The 18,109-nt window shown below is 35.7% G+C and overlaps 1 protein-coding gene and 1 long non-coding RNA gene across 4 annotated transcripts in view; one reads left to right on the plus strand and one right to left on the minus strand.

The window, feature by feature from the left end:
• Window positions 1-1,548: 1,548 nt before the first annotated feature.
• The window catches only part of LOC107847289, a 23,482-nt gene continuing 6,921 nt past the window's right edge, over window positions 1,549-18,109 (minus strand). The window contains exons 2-8 of one of the 2 annotated variants that reach the window (XM_047399467.1): window positions 13,623-13,746; window positions 11,532-11,559; window positions 3,350-3,387; window positions 3,060-3,274; window positions 2,486-2,637; window positions 2,180-2,361; window positions 1,549-1,832 (exon numbers count right to left, since the gene is read on the minus strand). In XM_047399467.1, coding sequence (XP_047255423.1) covers window positions 3,111-3,274; window positions 3,350-3,387; window positions 11,532-11,559; window positions 13,623-13,746 — 354 coding nt within the window. In that variant the 3' untranslated portion in view covers window positions 1,549-1,832; window positions 2,180-2,361; window positions 2,486-2,637; window positions 3,060-3,110. Of the gene's footprint in view, window positions 1,833-1,948; window positions 2,362-2,485; window positions 2,638-3,059; window positions 3,275-3,349; window positions 3,388-11,531; window positions 11,560-13,622; window positions 13,747-18,109 lie in introns of both variants that reach the window. The other variant, XM_016691479.2, reaches the window with a different exon arrangement.
• LOC124888626 lies at window positions 4,350-12,851 on the plus strand. 2 transcript variants are annotated; one of them, XR_007047145.1, is made up of 6 exons: window positions 4,350-4,844; window positions 10,531-11,197; window positions 11,388-11,583; window positions 12,024-12,112; window positions 12,284-12,342; window positions 12,816-12,851. It is a non-coding gene; the product is annotated as an uncharacterized LOC124888626 (long non-coding RNA). The 2 variants fall into 2 exon arrangements; XR_007047146.1 differs by having other exon boundaries at window positions 10,536-11,197.

Genomic DNA, 18,109 nt, shown 5'->3' on the forward strand with positions numbered 1-18,109 from the left:
AGTAAATTTTTATTTAAAACTTGTGGGGTTTAAAACCTCCGCAATTGTTTTATTTAAGAAAAAAATAGTAGGACCCATCAATTTTCAATAACTAATTATAGATTCTAATTTTATCTCAAATTTAATTGTTGCTTTAGGCATAACCTACAATCTAATATTTGTTCAATTCATATATTATTAATACAACATGAGTAATTAAACATTGTAATTGACAAGCATATCAAAAATAAATTGAACATTAAACTTCAAAAGTAAATTTTCAACATTAACATCTTCAAACTCAAAATTTTCAACATTAACTATTATCTTCAAGCTCCAAAATAAAATTTAAACACAAAATCTTCAATATTCTAAGATTCACTCCAACCACACAATTACATCGTCATAATTGAATATCCAAGACAAACACAACGAAATTAAAGAATATTGTTAGGATCATTATTATCGCGTGATCTTCTTGCATCCACTAGTGAAATGGGTTCACTAGCCGCATCACTTGGCTACATAAAAATGAAAGGTATAAAAATCAAATATGGTATCATGGTGTCGCCAAGGAACACAATCACAAATAAGTTTAATAATGGGTGAAACGGGCAACCAAATAGTTGATCAAGAGTGCTTTAAGGGATAATAATGAACTTAATAATGTAAAATCACTATGTTCACTCTTTTGTGTGTCTTCAAAACAATAATAGCATCGAAGAGAAATAGAAAAACAGAAGTTAAAACAGAGGTGAATTCTTGTCATATGAAAACCTACTCATCTTTGTTAACAGCTAATTACACCAGGAATTTCTTCAAACATCCCATATACCATATAGTATATGATGCCATTTCATTTTCTTCATATTACCTCCTCTCAGAATTAAAAAATACAGTCCAATATCAATTGTTTCTCCTTCTATCCTCCTAATACAAGCACAAGAAAATTTCATATATTCTGTCTGTCCTCCCATTACCCAACCCACCTACGTGCCATTGGAGACAGAGATAACTAAAAGGAATTTTGGGAGACTTGAATAGGCGAAAGCTCGCATACATTCTCCACCCTATACAATCTCTAAGTATCTTATGCCATGAATATAGAACTACTAAACACCTTAGTACCACACATGGGAAATAACATTTGTTTTTTGTATAATGAAAGTTCTTTACGGTGATAGGGGTTCAGCGGAAGCCTGCAAATACTTTTCATATTTTTATTTTATTGATAATAGTGGTGTCACCTTACCTGCACTTCGACTTTCCACTGGTACATATCCAAATATACATATACACATTAGTGTTGCTCGAACTCTTCAAAAAAGTAAACGGGTGTGTGTCGGATCCTACTGAAGTATTTTTGGAGAATCCAACAAGGTATGGCAGTATTTTTGGAGAGTTCGAGCAACATAAGTCTCTTACACATACACATACACATAGATGTCAAGTACCTGTAGATTAAGACTGGAATTCTCTCCTTGACAAGCAATCCTACTATAGATATGGTCGGTATCTCTATGTCAAGCAATTGATAATTCAAAATGCTGAAGCAGAAGGAAAAAATAATTAGTACAACTTCAGCTTGTAACTGTGCTATAACTTTGTATTGATTTCATTTGTGACAAGTGATGTTGAGAAACAAATTCATTTATATTTAGATGGCCATAAAGAATATCAATTTTCTTAGGAGGGGAACTTAAGAGACAAGCTTGTGGATCGACTCACGTGCTGCAGACATCCCAACTGCGAACACCAACAAGCCTTGCATAAAGAGCCCTTCTCACATCTTGTCGGTTTAAGTAATTGACATTTTCATCGTCGATGCAGACATCTATCTTCTCAGCATTTTCCTAGTAATTAGTATTAGTAAGACAGTCAGTATTAGTTGGATAAGACATTGATGAAGCCTAACGAAACAAGAGGGAGACAATATTGGCACATTAACATAGTTAAAGCAATAACGTACTTGTGGACTTATAATTTTGGAACGAGATAGCACCGATGAGATACTGACATCGAGGGTAACATCATACTTGTCGACAAATTTGCTGGTTTTTTACTGACTAAGCTCATGACTCTTGAACACATTGGCGATACATTGTCTCTATAGTACTCACTCACATAGCGAGAATAATTGCAAAAAGAAGTGAACATTTTGTACGTGGAGTCTGACATTAGGCCATGAGACCAGAAGTACCTCTTCAGAGGTTTTTCCCTCGAATTCAAGATCAACAACAAGAACATAATGTAATGTGCTTTTCCTTTATAGAGGTTTTTTTATTCAGGTGTGCCTCTCAGAAATTGACATTTCTCGTTAGCTTCTCCAATTCTGACGGTGTTAGATGATTGTGATGATCATCATCAAACTTATGGAAGAACCTGTAATAAAACACAATCAGATGATAAGGATTAGTGATAATTTAATCCTTATGAACTTTTTGAGATGTTCAAGAGTCTAAGTTCATTAAAAATATGGTTCAAAACTTGAGAGAATATTGCATACCTTTTAATGGATTCAATGTTGGGGCTACCATCATCTTTTAGAAGGTCCTCGAATTCAATTACTTGGTTTTGAATTTGCTTCAAAACTCTTGGTACGAGCTCCTTAATTTTAACTATCTCTTTTTGTTGTCCCTCCGTGTATGCCTTAACTACCTGCATATATACGCAATTACAACATAAATCAATTTACTAGCTCAATCTAACTGTAATCATACTCCAGCTTCTTTCAATGATATTCTTTTTGTTTGATCAACTAAAAGTGATCTTTTTGGTTACAAAACTAACCCCTAGTGTCAGACAAAAAAAGGAGGTAAACTTTTGCCTCATCAAGAATCAGTATGATTTCAATATAATTGTTCACATCATCTGAGAAAAAGAAGAAAGCATGGTTTCTTCACCTATCTAGAATCAGTATGATTGTTCACATCATCTAAGAAAATCCTTTGATGACTACAACAGTAGTAAAAGTAGACGAGAACCAAATGAAGTTAAATTTTTAGCGGTACACAGATAAAACATGAATGTAAAATCACCAACATATACAGCTTGTGCAAGTAGAGGTTGCAAAGATATACCTCAGCTGAAAAAGTTTTAAGAGGGTCTTTGCTTCTTTTGAACCTTCCCTTTCATCCTTTGCCACGAGATGGATTAGTATTACCCATTGCAGCTCTGGCCAGCTTTACAATCTTGCTAGCTTCTTGTGTTGTTGGATCCAATAGGTAATCAGGTACATCACGTAGGTGTGGGGAAGGTGCCTTCTTTCTTAACTTCTTATCATGCTTCAAAAGATCTGCCCAGAACATTTATTATGATGAGTACTATGATGTTCATTTAAAGTATATCCCACAAATTACAGCTTAATTACCTAGGTCTTTTGGATTGTCTTGAAAATGAGCCTTTAACCTGATTAAGACAAGAAGAAAAGTACTTAAGTTGATAGATTTTAAGTCAAGAAAAGAAAAATACAATCATGGAAAAATTGAAAACCGAGAACAAGAGGCTCGGAAAAGTGCCACCTAACAGAGTAGGTGAAGAATAACGACAAACAAACAGCTATATGAAAGAAAACTATTTACCAAGAAAAGGTAATGACCAAGACATTACCCACCAACTTTTCAATCACTTCTACACAGGTATCACCAAAACACCACAGATGTACTCCTACACACTAACCCTCTAACCTAATTCGCATCCTCCACACCTTTCTATCAAGGGTCATGTCCTCCATAAGCTAGACCTAATTCCAAAATTGCCCTCGATCAACCACTATATAGAAAAGAGGTATATTGGTTAAACCATGCTCAGAATTAACACCTTCACATTGTGAAGTTAAAGAGGGGAGGTCTTAAGTATTTCCCAAATTACCGAAATATTCATTTCATTTATTAACCTCGCTGGAGGTCCAATTGACAATACTATAGTAATTGGTATCACACTTCATTATTTGGAACCTTTTTCTCTGTTACCTTTCTAAAAAAATAGTATTATTCCTCATTATCAATCAATGTTGAGTGAATGTCATTTCTCGTTGTATAGAAACAAGAATGCACAGAAGAGACTTGCATAAAATTTAAAGACAATACCAATTTACCAAGCCTGTTATGTGCATACAATTCCCAATCGTCTCCACGGCCATAGTCAATGAAATAACCACTTCCTATATCAGATGATACCTCACTACTGTTATTGTAATTAACAGGAGCCTGATAGAAGAACAAATTGATGGCCCAGAGCTAAATGATTGTAATATCCCACAAATTCTTCGAGTCGTTAAATCCTTTTTAAGCTTTTCAAGAGAAGCTTAGCACTTACAAATTTGGCTAAGTGTTGAAACTTTTTCATTTCCATAAGCTTTCGAACTTTGATTAATTATTTCATGACCTTTCCGAGCTCCGTTTCTTGATTTTCAAGTTGTGTTACGATCGAGCAAGCTCATAGTACATCTCGGGTAAGTTTCAGAATTTCTTGGATAGCGTAAGTGGGTTTTTGGATCTTCAAACCAGTAGCAAAAGGCTATAAGCCTGTGCAGCCTCTCTTAGACCACCGGTTTACGCAGGGCGCTGCCCAGGCTAGACTTGGGGTCTAAGCAGGGTGCCTCCCAGGCTAGACCGGGGGTCCAAGTAGGCTGCCACCCTGGGTATAGCCCTGGGCCAAAAATCAGCCTTTAGCTCCGACCTTTGAAGGGTAAAATTGTAATCTTCCAACCCTTTATATACCCCTTTAACACGAAATTCAGCATATTTACACCCAAATATTGTTGGTTTCTCCCAAAATTCTTCAAGAACAACCATTAGGGTTTATAGTCCAAGAATCAAGTTCAAGAATTCCTCTGTCAAGTCTCTCCAAATCAAGAAACTAAGGTATGCGGATGTTGATTCTTGGGTTCCTTTCACCTAAGAAGTTTAAGAATCTCTTTTCTAAATTCAAGATATTAGATTTATGAGTTTTTCATTATTTATGTGAATTGAGATTGAAGTTCATGTGATTGTTGAGTTTTAAATCATGTTATGATTATAAAGTTGCAAGCTTTGACCCTATTGTGTAGTAATTATGTGATGTTCATAATAAAGCCCCTTCAAGTTGTATGTTGATTGATTGTTCATGAGAATTAGGTGTAGAAATTGTGATATGACCAAAGTATGCTCCCCATGTGTTTGATAAAATGCTTGTGTGAAGAAAATTGGGTCATTATAACATGTTGACTAGAAACCCCCTAATTTAGTATAAGCCATGCATGCCAAGTGTTTGTTGAAAGACCATAGTGAATGAATTATAGTATGTTGTGTTCATTCCTATCCTTGTGTATTCCTTGTTGAATGAATTGTTATATGTTAGCATGAAGTCCCCAATTATGTACACTTGAACGCATATTATGCGTTTATTGTAAGACCTTGTGGGATGAGTTATGAAGTATTGGCATGCATTCTCTATGTAAATACATTTTAGTCTTTCCAAGTGCTTGAAGTGATGTCTTATTGAGTGTATGGTGAATCTATTGCTATGACGTTGATGTTGGTCATAAATTCAAAGAGTCATGTCTTGTCAGTTTCCTTCTATCGAGTCCTGGGGGTACTTGTACTCAAAAAATATAGTTGTGTGCCTAGAACCTAGTCAATCTCAAGATAATCTCAGTCATGTTATGATCAATAGAATTCAGACAGTTACAGAACGTAAAGAAATTCAGTAATCTCAGTATTAGTGCAAATCAGTCTTAGTATCAGTCTAACCTAACTCAGTATTCGGTTATGATTCTATAGTATTCAGTAGTATTCAGTATTCAGTTCAGACTTTAGTGAAGCTCAGTAAGCTAACAAAAACTCAGTAGCATTCAGTCAGATAGTAGAATCCAAGCAGCATTTTGTCAGATAACAGAACCAAGCAAACTTAGTCAGATTTGTCAAGTAATATGATCAATAACAGATTCAGCTCAATCTAAGTTCAGTTAAGAATTACTCCAAATTCTTTCAGTTGGGAGTAGGAACTAGCTCCGGCGAATGCAGGGATGACGGCTTCCCCTTTAGAGAGGCAAAGTCGTTAGGAGCAGTCCTTGTACTCCAGCACTGCGTAGCCAGCGTAGGACCAGGAGTCACCCGTTAGATAAAGTCTTGACTATCATGCTGTCTTAGGCTTGACTTCCTATTTAGGGTCACCCGTTAGAGAGGCTTGACCATAGAAATGTCTTTACCCGTGGCACGGTACTGACACCCTTCCAGCTAGGGTTACAGGTTAGACCCCACTAGTTCAAATTCGGGGTATGTCGGTTAAGTGAGAACTCCCACAGTTACAGTTTCAGCTTTAGATTCAGTCTTAGTCAAGATCTCAGAAAGTCTTTAGATTTTGGACCGTCAGATACGGTCACACACTTCAGTAAGGAACTTAGATAGTTCCACAGATCCAGATATCACCCACTAGATAGGCTTGATCTCAAACTCAGTTTTTTAGTATCATCCATATCAGTATCAGAAGATTCAGAGATTTCCCCACTAGATAGCTTGATCTCAAACTCAGTTAACTATCATCATTATTAGAGATTCAGAGATCACCCATTAGACAGGCCTAATCTCAGCTTTAGTCAGTCAGTATTAGCAAGCTCAAAATTCATATATTAGTAGATTTAGTTATTTAGTATTCCAGAGTTAGTAAACTCAGATATCAGTTGCTGTTTTTGAACCTCTTATGTTGCTTCATATTATTTATCGTACTATCTCCTGTATCTTGACTTGCGTGTCTGCTGTAGTATATTCGTGACTTGCACCGCTCCTTATTATTTGTTTGGCTGTCCTTGGTGCCAGGCCATTAGTGTGCTCTATTTTTCTTACTGTTAGTTTTGTCCTTACCTTGGTTTTGTTTTTTCTCCCTATTTAAGTTTAGTTTTGTTTCTTGATTATTTCTTCTAATTTGTATGAGCCTTGTATTTCCTGTTGCTGCTTTGTTACTACCATTGTTTATATTTTCTTATATTTTCTTGTAGTAGTGGTTGTGGGCGTTGATGGTTGGATAGGGTCATGTTCGAGAGGGTTGGGGCAGGGGTCTGTTGTAGGGGCGGGGGAAGAGGAAAGGTCGGGGGTGGGAGGGAGGCCAAGGTTTGGCCTCAGGGGCGGTAGAGGAAGACGTGTTGATAGAGTTGGTAGGCTGAGGGTTGGGTCTTGGAATATAGGGACTCTTCAGGGTAAGTCCATAGAGCTTGTAAAGATTCTTAGAAAGAGGAGGATTAATATTGTGTATGTTCAAGAGACCAAGTGGGTAGGGTCTAAGGCTAGGGATGTGGATGGTTACAAGCTTTGGTACTCTGGGAGCGAGAGGCGTAGGAATAGAGTTGGCATCTTAGTAGATGAAGAGCTTAGAGGTCAGGTAGTAGAGGTAAAGAGGATCAGCGATAGGTTGATGACTATTACGTTGGTCATTGGGGGGTTTACCCTGAACGTGTGTAGTGCTTATGCACCGCAAGTGAGCTTGGATGGGGAGGAGAAGATGCAGTTTTGGGAGGATTTGGATGAGGTGGTGAGAGGTGTGCCTAGCTCGGAGAAGATTGTTGTAGCAGTAGATTTCAATGGGCACATCGGGGCGTTATCGGGAGGCTTTGGTGATGTGCATGGTGGTTTTGGTTTTGGGGAAAGAAATGAATAGGGGCCTACTCTATTGAATTTTGCGAGGTCCTTTGGGCTGGTGGTGGTGAACTCGGGCTTCCCGAAGAAGGACGATCACCTGATCACCTTCCGAATCACGATAGCCAAGACCCAGATTGACTTTTTGTTGCTTAGGAAAGGGAATAGGGTGTTGTGTAGGGACTGTAAGGTCATCCCGAGTGAGAATCTTTCGACCCAGCATAGGCTCTTGGTTATGGATTTGGGTATAAAAAAGGATAGGAAGAGAAGGGGTGAGGAGTGTAGACCTAGAATTAAGTGGGACGGCTTGACGCCAGTGAATGCGTGGCAGATAGGGGAGAAGTTGGCAGGAATGAGGGTGTGGGAGTGTAGGGGGGACGTGGATAGTATATGGGATAGGGTGGCTAAGTGCATCAGGGAGAATGCTAGTGAGGTGTTGGGTGTTTCTAGGGGCCGAGCCGGGCATCATCGGGGGGATTGGTGGTGGAATGAAGAGGTTAAGAAAAAAGGGGCATATGCTAAGTTGGTTGAGAGTAAGGACAAAGAAGAGAAGCGGGTAAACAGGAAAGAGTATAAGTTAGCTAGGAAGGAGGCTAAGTTAGCAGTTACGGCGGCTAAGACGGCAGCATTTGAGAGCTTGTATGTGGGGTTACAGGAGAAAGGAGGGGAAAAAAAGTTATTTAGACTCACTAAGGCTAGGGAGAGGAAGGGTCGTAACCCCGATCAGGTGAAGTGCATTAAGGGGAGGACGGTACAGTGTTGGTGGAGGACAGCCACATTAAGAATTGATGGCAGTCGTATTTTCATAGGCTCTTGAATGACAAAGGGGATAGAGCTATTATGTTAGGGGAGCTGGAGCACTCAGAGAAGTGTCGGGATTTTAGTTATTGTAGACGTTTTAAGGTAGAGGAGGTTAGAGAGGTTGTTCGCAAGATGCGAAGGGGTAGGGCGACGGGGCCTGATGAGATACCTGTGGATTTTCGGTTTTCTGGCGAAGCTGGTTTAAGGTGGTTGACTGGATTGTTTAACGGAATTTTCAAGACCGTGAAAATGCTCGAGGCTTGGAGATGGAGTACTATGATCCCTCTTTATAAGAACAAGGGTGACATTCAGAGTTGCAATAACTATAGGGGCATTAAGTTATTGAGTCACTCTATGAAGATTTAGGAGAGAGTGGTCGAGGTGAGGCTGAGACGGATAGTGTCTATTTCGTAGAACCGGTTTGGATTTATGCCTGGCCGCTCGACGACGGAGGCAATTCACCTGGTACGGAGGCTGGTGGAACAGTATAGGGAAAGGAAGAAGGACTGCACATGGTGTTTATCGACTTGGAGAAGGCATACGACAAAGTCCCCAGGGAGGTGCTTTAGAGATGCTTGGAGGTGAGTGGAGTCCCGGTGGCATATATCAGAGCAATTAAGGACATGTATGATGGAGCTAAAACTCAAGTGAGGACGGCGGGAGGAGACTCAGAGCATTTCACTATCTTGACAGGAATCTACTCTTAGTCCCTTTTTGTTTGTGTTGGTGATGGATGTGTTGACGCGGCATATTAAAGGAGAGGTGCCTTGGTGTATGCTTTTTGCAGATGATGTAGTTTTGATTGATGAGACGCGGAGGGTGTGAATGATAAATTAGAGGTGTGGAGACAAACTCTTGAGTCTAAAGGGTTCAGGTTGAGTAGGATCAAGACAGAGTATTTGGAATGCAAGTTTAATGACGTGAGGCTGGAGAATGAGGTGGTAGTGAAGTTGGAATCACCGGTGGTATGTAAGAGGGATAGTTTCAAGTATCTCGGGTCCGTGATTCAGGGTAACGGTGAGATTGACGAGGATGTCTCGCACCGTATTGGGGCGGGATGGATGAAGTGGAAGCTCGCTTTGGGGGTGTTGTGTGATAAGAAGGCGCCGCTCAAGCTTAAAGGCAAATTCTATAGGATGGCAGTCCGTCCGGCCATGTTGTATGGAGCGGGGTGTTGTCCAGTTAAGAACTCCCACATTCAAAAAATGAAGGTGGCGGAAATGCAGATGTTACGTTGGATGTGTGGGCTGACTAGGGGGGATAAAGTTCGGAATGAGACTATCAGGGAGAAGGTTGGTGTGACTCCAGTGGAGATTAAGATGCGGGAAGTCCGATTGAGATGGTTCGGACACGTGATGAGGAGGGGCATAGATGCCCCGATTCGTAGGTATGAGAGGCTAGCTTTGGATGGTTTTAGGCGGGGTAGGGGTAGGCCGAAGAACTACTGGGGAGAGGTGATTAGGCGGGATATGGAGCAGTTACAGCTCACTGAAGACATGACCCTAGATAGGAAGATCTGGAGGACGCGAATTAGCGCAGAAGGCTAGGGTCAGTTTGGGTCGCTAGGGTAGGGAATTACTTGGTGGGGGTATTATTCTTGTTATGATACCTTGTTTCATGCTTTATTACGAATCTGTTTACTTTTCTCTGTTTACTATTACTTGTGGGTGTCGTATTTATGTTATGCCATCTTGTTCCATGCTTTACTATGAATTTGTTTAGTATTCCGTGTCTCGAGCCGGGGGTCTATCGGAAACAGCCTTTCTACTTCTTTAGAGGTAGAGGTATGGACTGCGTACATCTTACCCTCCCCAGACCTCACTATGTGGGAATACACTGGGTTTGTTGTTGTTGTTGGTTAGAATGATTTGCTGTTATGATTGAAATGCTCATAATTTTACCTCTTTAATGTATGCTCTTTCAAACAATTTTGTTGCCTGATTGTCTCCCTGCTGTTATGTTGATTCATTTTCAATTTTACATTGTCCCAAATGACATCGTAGTTCAATCTTAGATTTTGTTGCCTCATTGTGTTAAGTTATAGGAATTTGTTTTTTCACTGTTGCTGGTGTGGATTTCAATATTTTGGTATTTGTTGTTTATTTCTAACATCTTCTTACTCATTCACATGCACCGCAAGCTAAGTTGGTGGACTCTTCACTTTCGCTGACACACGTGTGTCGGATTCTCCAAAAATACACTACTTTTGGAGAATCCTACATGTGCCCGTTGACATGATAAGTAGCAAGGTGAAAAAGAACAATAACATATCCAGAGTAATACGCAAGTAGGATCTTGGAGGTAAGATGTGATTATATGGCGTTAAAGCAGGACAAATAGTGAGGTAAACAATTTATACAGCGCTCCTAATTTTTATGCTTTCAGACAAGCTAACTGATTTTTTTCAGCTGAGTCACGAGAACTGATCATAGTAATATATCTGTAAGATAGGATAAATATCGAGCTAAAGAAAAAAGAATTCTTACGAAGGTACATGAGATCAACATAGAAGGAGCATGACCATACTTATTTGAGGTGACAAAGTGCCTACTGTTTGAACCAAAAAAATCCTTAATATGGTACATGATAGTGGTCACATATATACTGCATGACATTATAAAGGTAAAGGATGAATGGTGGTGAATACCCCACAAATTTTTATGTTAATATTTAACAATTGAATGAATTTTTCATGTGTTTCTCCCACAAATGATCACCTCTATATTTTTCTCAGAGATGCACCTGAAGCCATACTACAAAGATCATTTGGTGGAAGCCATCAAAGATGCATTCCGAAGTCAAATTCAGTAAGAAACACTCTTCTTCCTTCTCCACAACTCTTTATGATTTTAGATAAACACGTATGGTATGACCACTGTACAACTCAATTATTTTTAATATGGATTTAGTATCAATTACTTATATTTAACTTCTTTAAATGTGAACCATGGTAAGAAGATTTAAATGACTATTTTTTGCTTCTCTTTTATGGTGCAGCTGCATGATCTTCTGAAATCTAAAGATATCTGACGGCATCTACTTATTTTTCGAGCTTGAGCTCATCCTGATGGACAAAGCTTTTGCAAATAATATCAAAATACAAAGAAATAGAAAAGCAGTGAGAGAGTGAGAAGAACCTACCTGGTGGCTGGACGTAAAAAAGAGCAAGCTGAAAAGTAGAAGCAACAACACGGTAATTGAGCGTGAGACATAAATACCAAAAAAAAAAAAAAATTTACAATGAAGCCAAAAATTTGAGGTGAATCTGCTGTTAATTAACATGTGGAATAAGTAGGACGGTTAGAAACTTGCCCTTGATTTTGCTTTAGAAATGAAGTGTACTATGAGTAAAATGTTTGTTCCTTATATCTATCATTTCAGCTTTTATTTTGATTTGAACGCGGTGAAGGATTTGTTCTAACTGGTTATTAGAATATTTCAAAGAAGAAATAACTCTTTTGTAATTTCAATTTATCATTTCAGGTCTTATTTCATAGGTTTATTTTTGTTTTGTGTTGTTTAATGTTTTGGAATAGAATGGAGAATACCACTTTATACCTTTTTTGGTAGATCGTGGCTTTATGCCTATTTAAGCTTTAATTTATATAAGAAGTGATGTTTAATCATATACAGGTCATGCTCACGGACATATTATCTATGCTATGGACTACGGAGTATCTAAACAACACTGACTTGGAATACAATAAGGATATATTTTATTGGTAAATCTTTTAGTGACTAAAATTTCATGTCCTTTAAGCTGCTTTAGGTAGAAGCTAAACAGTATCCTGACTACCCTTTTCGATGACTGTCACCATGTGAATTAAACTTGTGAATTTTATTTGCAAGCTTTATAATTTATTTAACATTAGTCAATTAAGTTGTTTGTGCAGTAAAACAGTGAATCTGCTGAACAGATCCTCGGACTTAATTGGAATGCTTCAGAGAGTTGGTAACGATATAAATTTCGAAACTTCTTAATTTCCTTCTCAAGTTGCTTCATGATGGTAATAATTGCTTGGTAATTGTGATGTATTGACCTTAGGGAAGTTGGAGATACTAAGCTATACAGAGAAGACTATATTTTAGGAAGATATAGATGGTATAGCTTGCTTCATGCTGGTATATTTGTAGTGAACTGTTAAACAGACTAAGATATGAATTGTTCCTCAGTTTGATGGTGTGATAATTGTAATTTGCATCATGTATTTTTGTTTTGTCAACTTTTCTTGCATCACATTGAATGTTCTCTCGAAATTTTTTTCCTTGGTCAACCTTTAGGGAGACGTTCATGTTTTCTAAACGAGTAACTGCCTTCCATTTTTCTTATTGGTGTGTGTGTGGTTTTTCTTTGTTCCCTTCATAACTCTTAATAATTTCAGGATAAGTAAATTAATTTTATCCGCAATCTGATTTTTCTTGCAGGAACGAATAACTCTTGCTTGTGGCATCCACACCAAGCAAGCAAAGAAATACCCATCCTACGTCAAAGTAGGCGAAGAAATACTCGTCCTACAACCTCTTAAGACCTCTTATAGGTTGCTTTTGTCACTTTTTAGCGTCAATTCTTTAAGCAGTGACTCCTTTAGTTTCTTTCTTGATCTCTAAAGAGGAGCAAAGTTGTGAATGGCAGAACAGAAGTGGTAGGAATCATTGGGAAGGGCTTCATGAATGGAGTTATATATTTTTGGGTGTCCGTCAAGGCAGCGTTTTCAAAATCTAGCACGAAAGAGTCCTTCACGGTGGCTCTCTGGTTGGGTTATTACTATCATTGGGAATTTGCTTAGATGAACAATTAACTAGTGAGATGAAGTTGATTGATTAAACTGCAAGACAACTTTCCAACTTTAGGTCGAGGAACACCAAGAAAATGTGCATAGAGTAGAGGACAATGAGCCTACAATACATATTTTAGTGAGCCTTCACTAGAAACATTCGGTGATGCTGGTTGAATTACTCATTTATTTGAAGTATTGTTATGTAGCTTAATTATGTTACTCTCTATACTTTTTCCCAAAGATGACTTCCACAAAACATTTAATAGTTCTAGTAAGTGTTTTGTGATTGGTACAAAACTTGATCAATCTGAAGCACAGATATGCTCTGTTAGAGATGTTCTTGTCAATTCTCAACACTTTAATTCTATTCTCATATTACTACCTTGTATGACATTGTAATACACACATTTTTAGTTTAATATCATATGATTCAACAATTAAAAAAGGAACTTACAAAGAAGCAGTTCCGCCTTAAAAGTAAGGCTGCCGTAGTGGTATTCCCTCAGAAATGCATTGAGAGCAGCGAATTCGGGCTCCGGCATGAACGGCATTGTCCTAATTGAGCGAAAACGCGGTATCTGCAAATTAGATAGTTTCAATTCAATTTGCAAATTAGATCTTACAACGAAAACACGATATCTGCAAATTAGATAGTTTCAATTCAATTTGTAATGCAAATTCGATCTTTCAGCGAAAACACGTTATCTGCAAATTAGATAGTTTCGATTCAGCTGTTATGCAAATCAGATTGGTTGAGAAAACTGAAACTTACTTGTAAATGCAATTGAAGTTGTAATTCAAACAGAGGAGATAAAGAGTACTACATCCTTGTTCTATTTATATTGACGAAAAAAAAAGCGGGAAAGTGCGATATCTGAAAAAAAAAAAAAAAAAAAAAAAAAAAAGAAAAAGCAACAGATAGTTTGAAAAAACTGAAACTTACTTGTAAATGCAATTGAAGTTGTAATTCAAACAGAGGAGATAGAGTACTAACTTCATCCTTGTTCTATTTATATTGATGAAAAAAAAAAAAAGCGGGAAAGTGGGTAGTGAAGAACAATGTGAGTCGATGACATGGCAACAGAGGTATGGAATATAATTAATTGGATATAAAGAATAATTCATTAAAATACAGAGTAGGTGTGCACTTTGAATTGCTGGTAGCAGCCAGCTCTTTCCGTCTCTCGACCAAGGATCGATCCCGCGCAGTATAATATTTTTAGTTTTTTTTCAGTGCTTCAGATTTTATTAAATTTATCTATATCTTAGAAAAGCTATATGAATTTTTCGCCTTTCATTAAGAGACGCTTCTTTAGACAAAACTGTCTTTTCACTATATTTTTTAATTTATTATTTAATTATTTTTTATTATATTAACTAGACTTTCTAAAATATATGGGACTCTTAAAATATATGTTAGGAGAATTAATTAATATTTTTCTTTCTATTAGACTTCTTAAAATATATGAGACTCCTAAAATATATGGTAAGACAATTAATATTTTTCTTTCTACTGTTCAATTAGAAAAATACTCCTAAAATAGAACTCTATTAAGGAAATACTTCTATAAATATTTAGATGTAACTAGAGAACAAATCGGTTTGTCTTTTGGGAGAATATGATTGATGTTCATCTAATTTGATTCGATTGCATGTCTAGATTAGTGAATGCTTGATTTTCTAACCCTCAACTTCTTCACTGTTTTGTCAACATAATATAATTCAACATGTGTGTATGTATATATATCTTTGGTTTTTTTTCAGTGCTTCAGATTTTATTAAATTTATCTATATCTTAGAAAAGCTATTTGAATTTTTTGTCTTTCATTAAGAGACGCTTCTTTAGATAAAACTGTCTTTTCACTATATTTTTTAATTTATTATTTAATTATTTTTTATTATATTAACTAGATTTTCTAAAATATATGGGACTCTTAAAATATATGTTAGGAGAATTAATTAATATTTTTCTTTCTATTAGACTTCTTAAAATATATGAGACTCCTAAAATATATGGTAAGACAATTAATATTTTTCAATCTACTGTTCAATTAGAAAAATACTCCTAAAATAGAACTCTATTAAGGAAATACTTCTATAAATATTTAGATGTAACTAGAGAACAAACCAGTTTGTCTATTGGGAGAGTATGATTGATGCTCATCTAATTTGATTCGATTGTATATCTAGATTGGTGGATGCTTGATTTTCTAACCCTCAACTTCTTCACTGTTTTGTCAACATAATATAATTCAACATGTGTGTATGTATATATATCTTTTTTGTTTTCATTCAAAATCATTCTTTATGGTCAAAATTTTCGCTCAGACATGAATTAGTTGGATTAAAACCAAAGCTTTGTGATCACTATTATATTATTTTTATATAATTTTCAAGTCGTAGATGAATATATTGTTTTTATATAGTTTTCAAGTTGTAGATGAATGTAGGTTGGTTTTGAAAAAATTCTTCCGTAAAGGTTAGGTTTAATTGTACTGTTTTGATATCTTTATTATCTTATTGTTTTATTTTAATTTACAGATGTCAAATGAATGTGGGTCGGGTTTGAAAATTTTTTTAGGTAAAGGTTAGGTTTAATTGTATACCCGTAATATTTTTATTAGCTTGTTATTTTGTGGTAGTATACAATTCGTGATGAATCTCGGTCGGCTTTGACAAATTTTTATGTGTAAAATTTAATTTTAATTGTATTATTTCTATATCACTTTTATTGTATTATTTTGATATCTCTATTATCGTATTATTTTGTTATTATTTACAGGTGGTAGATGAGTGTCGGACGACTTTGAGAAAATTTATGTGTGTAAAGATTAGATTTAATTGTATTATTTTGATGTCTCTATCATTGTATTATTTTGTTGCAATTTACTTGTGGTATATGAATGTCGATCGACTTTTAAAAATAGGTTTGGTAAAGGTTAGATTTAATAAATAAATTCGTCATCTTTACATACTCAAAAGATATTAAATTTAATTATTATATTTATCTTTATTATTTAAATAAATATCCTATTTAGTGTAGTGTTTTAAATCATTAAAGTGAGGTACGCGTCTTGTGCGTACACCTAAACTAGTAACATAAGAATTGATGCAATGGGGATTCGAACCCGCAACCATCTTGTATGAAAAATCCACCTTGGCCATTAAGCCACCACAACTAATGGTTCAAAAATGTTAAAAGTCAACATAATACTTGAACTTCATATTTTAAGACAGTAAAGTTATTAGCTTAGAACTCATATTTGTTCTATATATTTAGTTTTCAATACTGTTCATGCCATTGGCGATCAATCGAATATGATAATATCCCTTAATTGACATTGAAAGTTTTGCTAACGTCTACGTTAAGATAATATTGGTGCACGACAGTATTATCAAAAGCAAAAAGCACAAAAAAGCTTTCAGGTCCATTGTGTTTAAGCACAAAGTACAAATAAAATATGAGATTTAATGAGAAAAGGCATAAAGGGAGAAAAATATAAATATATGTCTAGTCCAAAACTAATAATATAAGCATGAATGACAATTATATGAACAAAAAAAAAAAAAAAATTTTATAAAGTGAAACATCAATTCTATAGTGTTCGTCTCTTCAAAAAATCTCAGTGACAAGGAAAAGTATGTCTTAAAAATTAGAACTTAAACTGCACATTAATTAAGTAAAGTGAGAGCTCAACACACACGCCTTTGACAACAGTGGTGCACCCACAGACTTCAAATCCTAGATTCGCCTCTGCATGGTAATGGTCAAATTTTTTTTCTTGCAAACTCATCCAAAAATTTCATAATTTTATGCTTAATTCTTGTTTCGAAACACTAAATTTGTATTCTCTAGAATTTTTTTAAGTCTAAACCCAAATTTTCGATTGAAAGAAGGATCGCTATTAAAGTTTTTGGAAGTTAGAAAAACTTAGAATTGAAAATGTGTCTTGAAGATTGGGGCCATGGGTGAATTTGAGCTAAAAGATCAGTGGAGTTTGTTGTAAAACACCTCCATAGTTGGTTATAAGGTAAATTATTCATCTATAAAATTAATATGGCGTTTGGAATGTAATTTAGAAGCTTACATAACTAATACAAATATAATATATAAGTTACAAGGAAATTAATTTATTATTTTATACAAAACAAAAGATAAATAACTAATACAAATCTAAATAATACATGAATGACTAATGAATAACTATTCTCTGAATGATAATATCTACATAAATTCCCTTGTAACTAAACTCTACATTATTATAAATGCACTCATTCACCTGTAATTGAATAGATGCACCTTTCGTTTCCCCAGCAAGTACGTACTTTTGCAAATCATTATCCCGCCATTACAAACTACTCTTGACTTCTTCACCATCGCGTGTTAAAATAATGATTTTAGAATAAAGGACTAATAGTTTCTTATATTGGTCATTAAATTTTATCTATACATTAAATTATAGTTTGTTTCATTTAAATACATGATAGTGTTTCTATTAAACACTTTCAATTTTAATTTTACAATTTCTTTTTATTGTGTATTCTCAAATGCATATTAAGAAAGTGTTTAAATTAACTTATTTTTAAATATTTTTTACTTTTAAGCATTTTTTAATTTCAATACTATTTGGTAAAGCTAAAAGGTGTTTTTAAGCACTTATTTTTAAACCAAAAAAGTACAAAAATAAGCCAAAAATCAAAACTAGGGTTACTGAACTTGTTTCAACTGTCCAGAAATTCCAACTCATTGGCATATAACTGAAAAGCAGCCAACTAATCTTCGACTATGTCTCTTGTTTCTTCTTCAAAAGTTTTTTAACTTTAGTAAAGACATTATTTGCCCCGAACTTATCCATTCAACTTACTTTAGCATTTAAATTAAACTTCTGTTGATTTACCCCTCATAACATCTTTAAAGTGTATTAATTTCACCCCTCAAAA

Source organism: Capsicum annuum, chromosome 11 (genome assembly GCF_002878395.1).
Source record: "Capsicum annuum cultivar UCD-10X-F1 chromosome 11, UCD10Xv1.1, whole genome shotgun sequence".
NCBI lineage: Eukaryota > Viridiplantae > Streptophyta > Magnoliopsida > Solanales > Solanaceae > Capsicum > Capsicum annuum.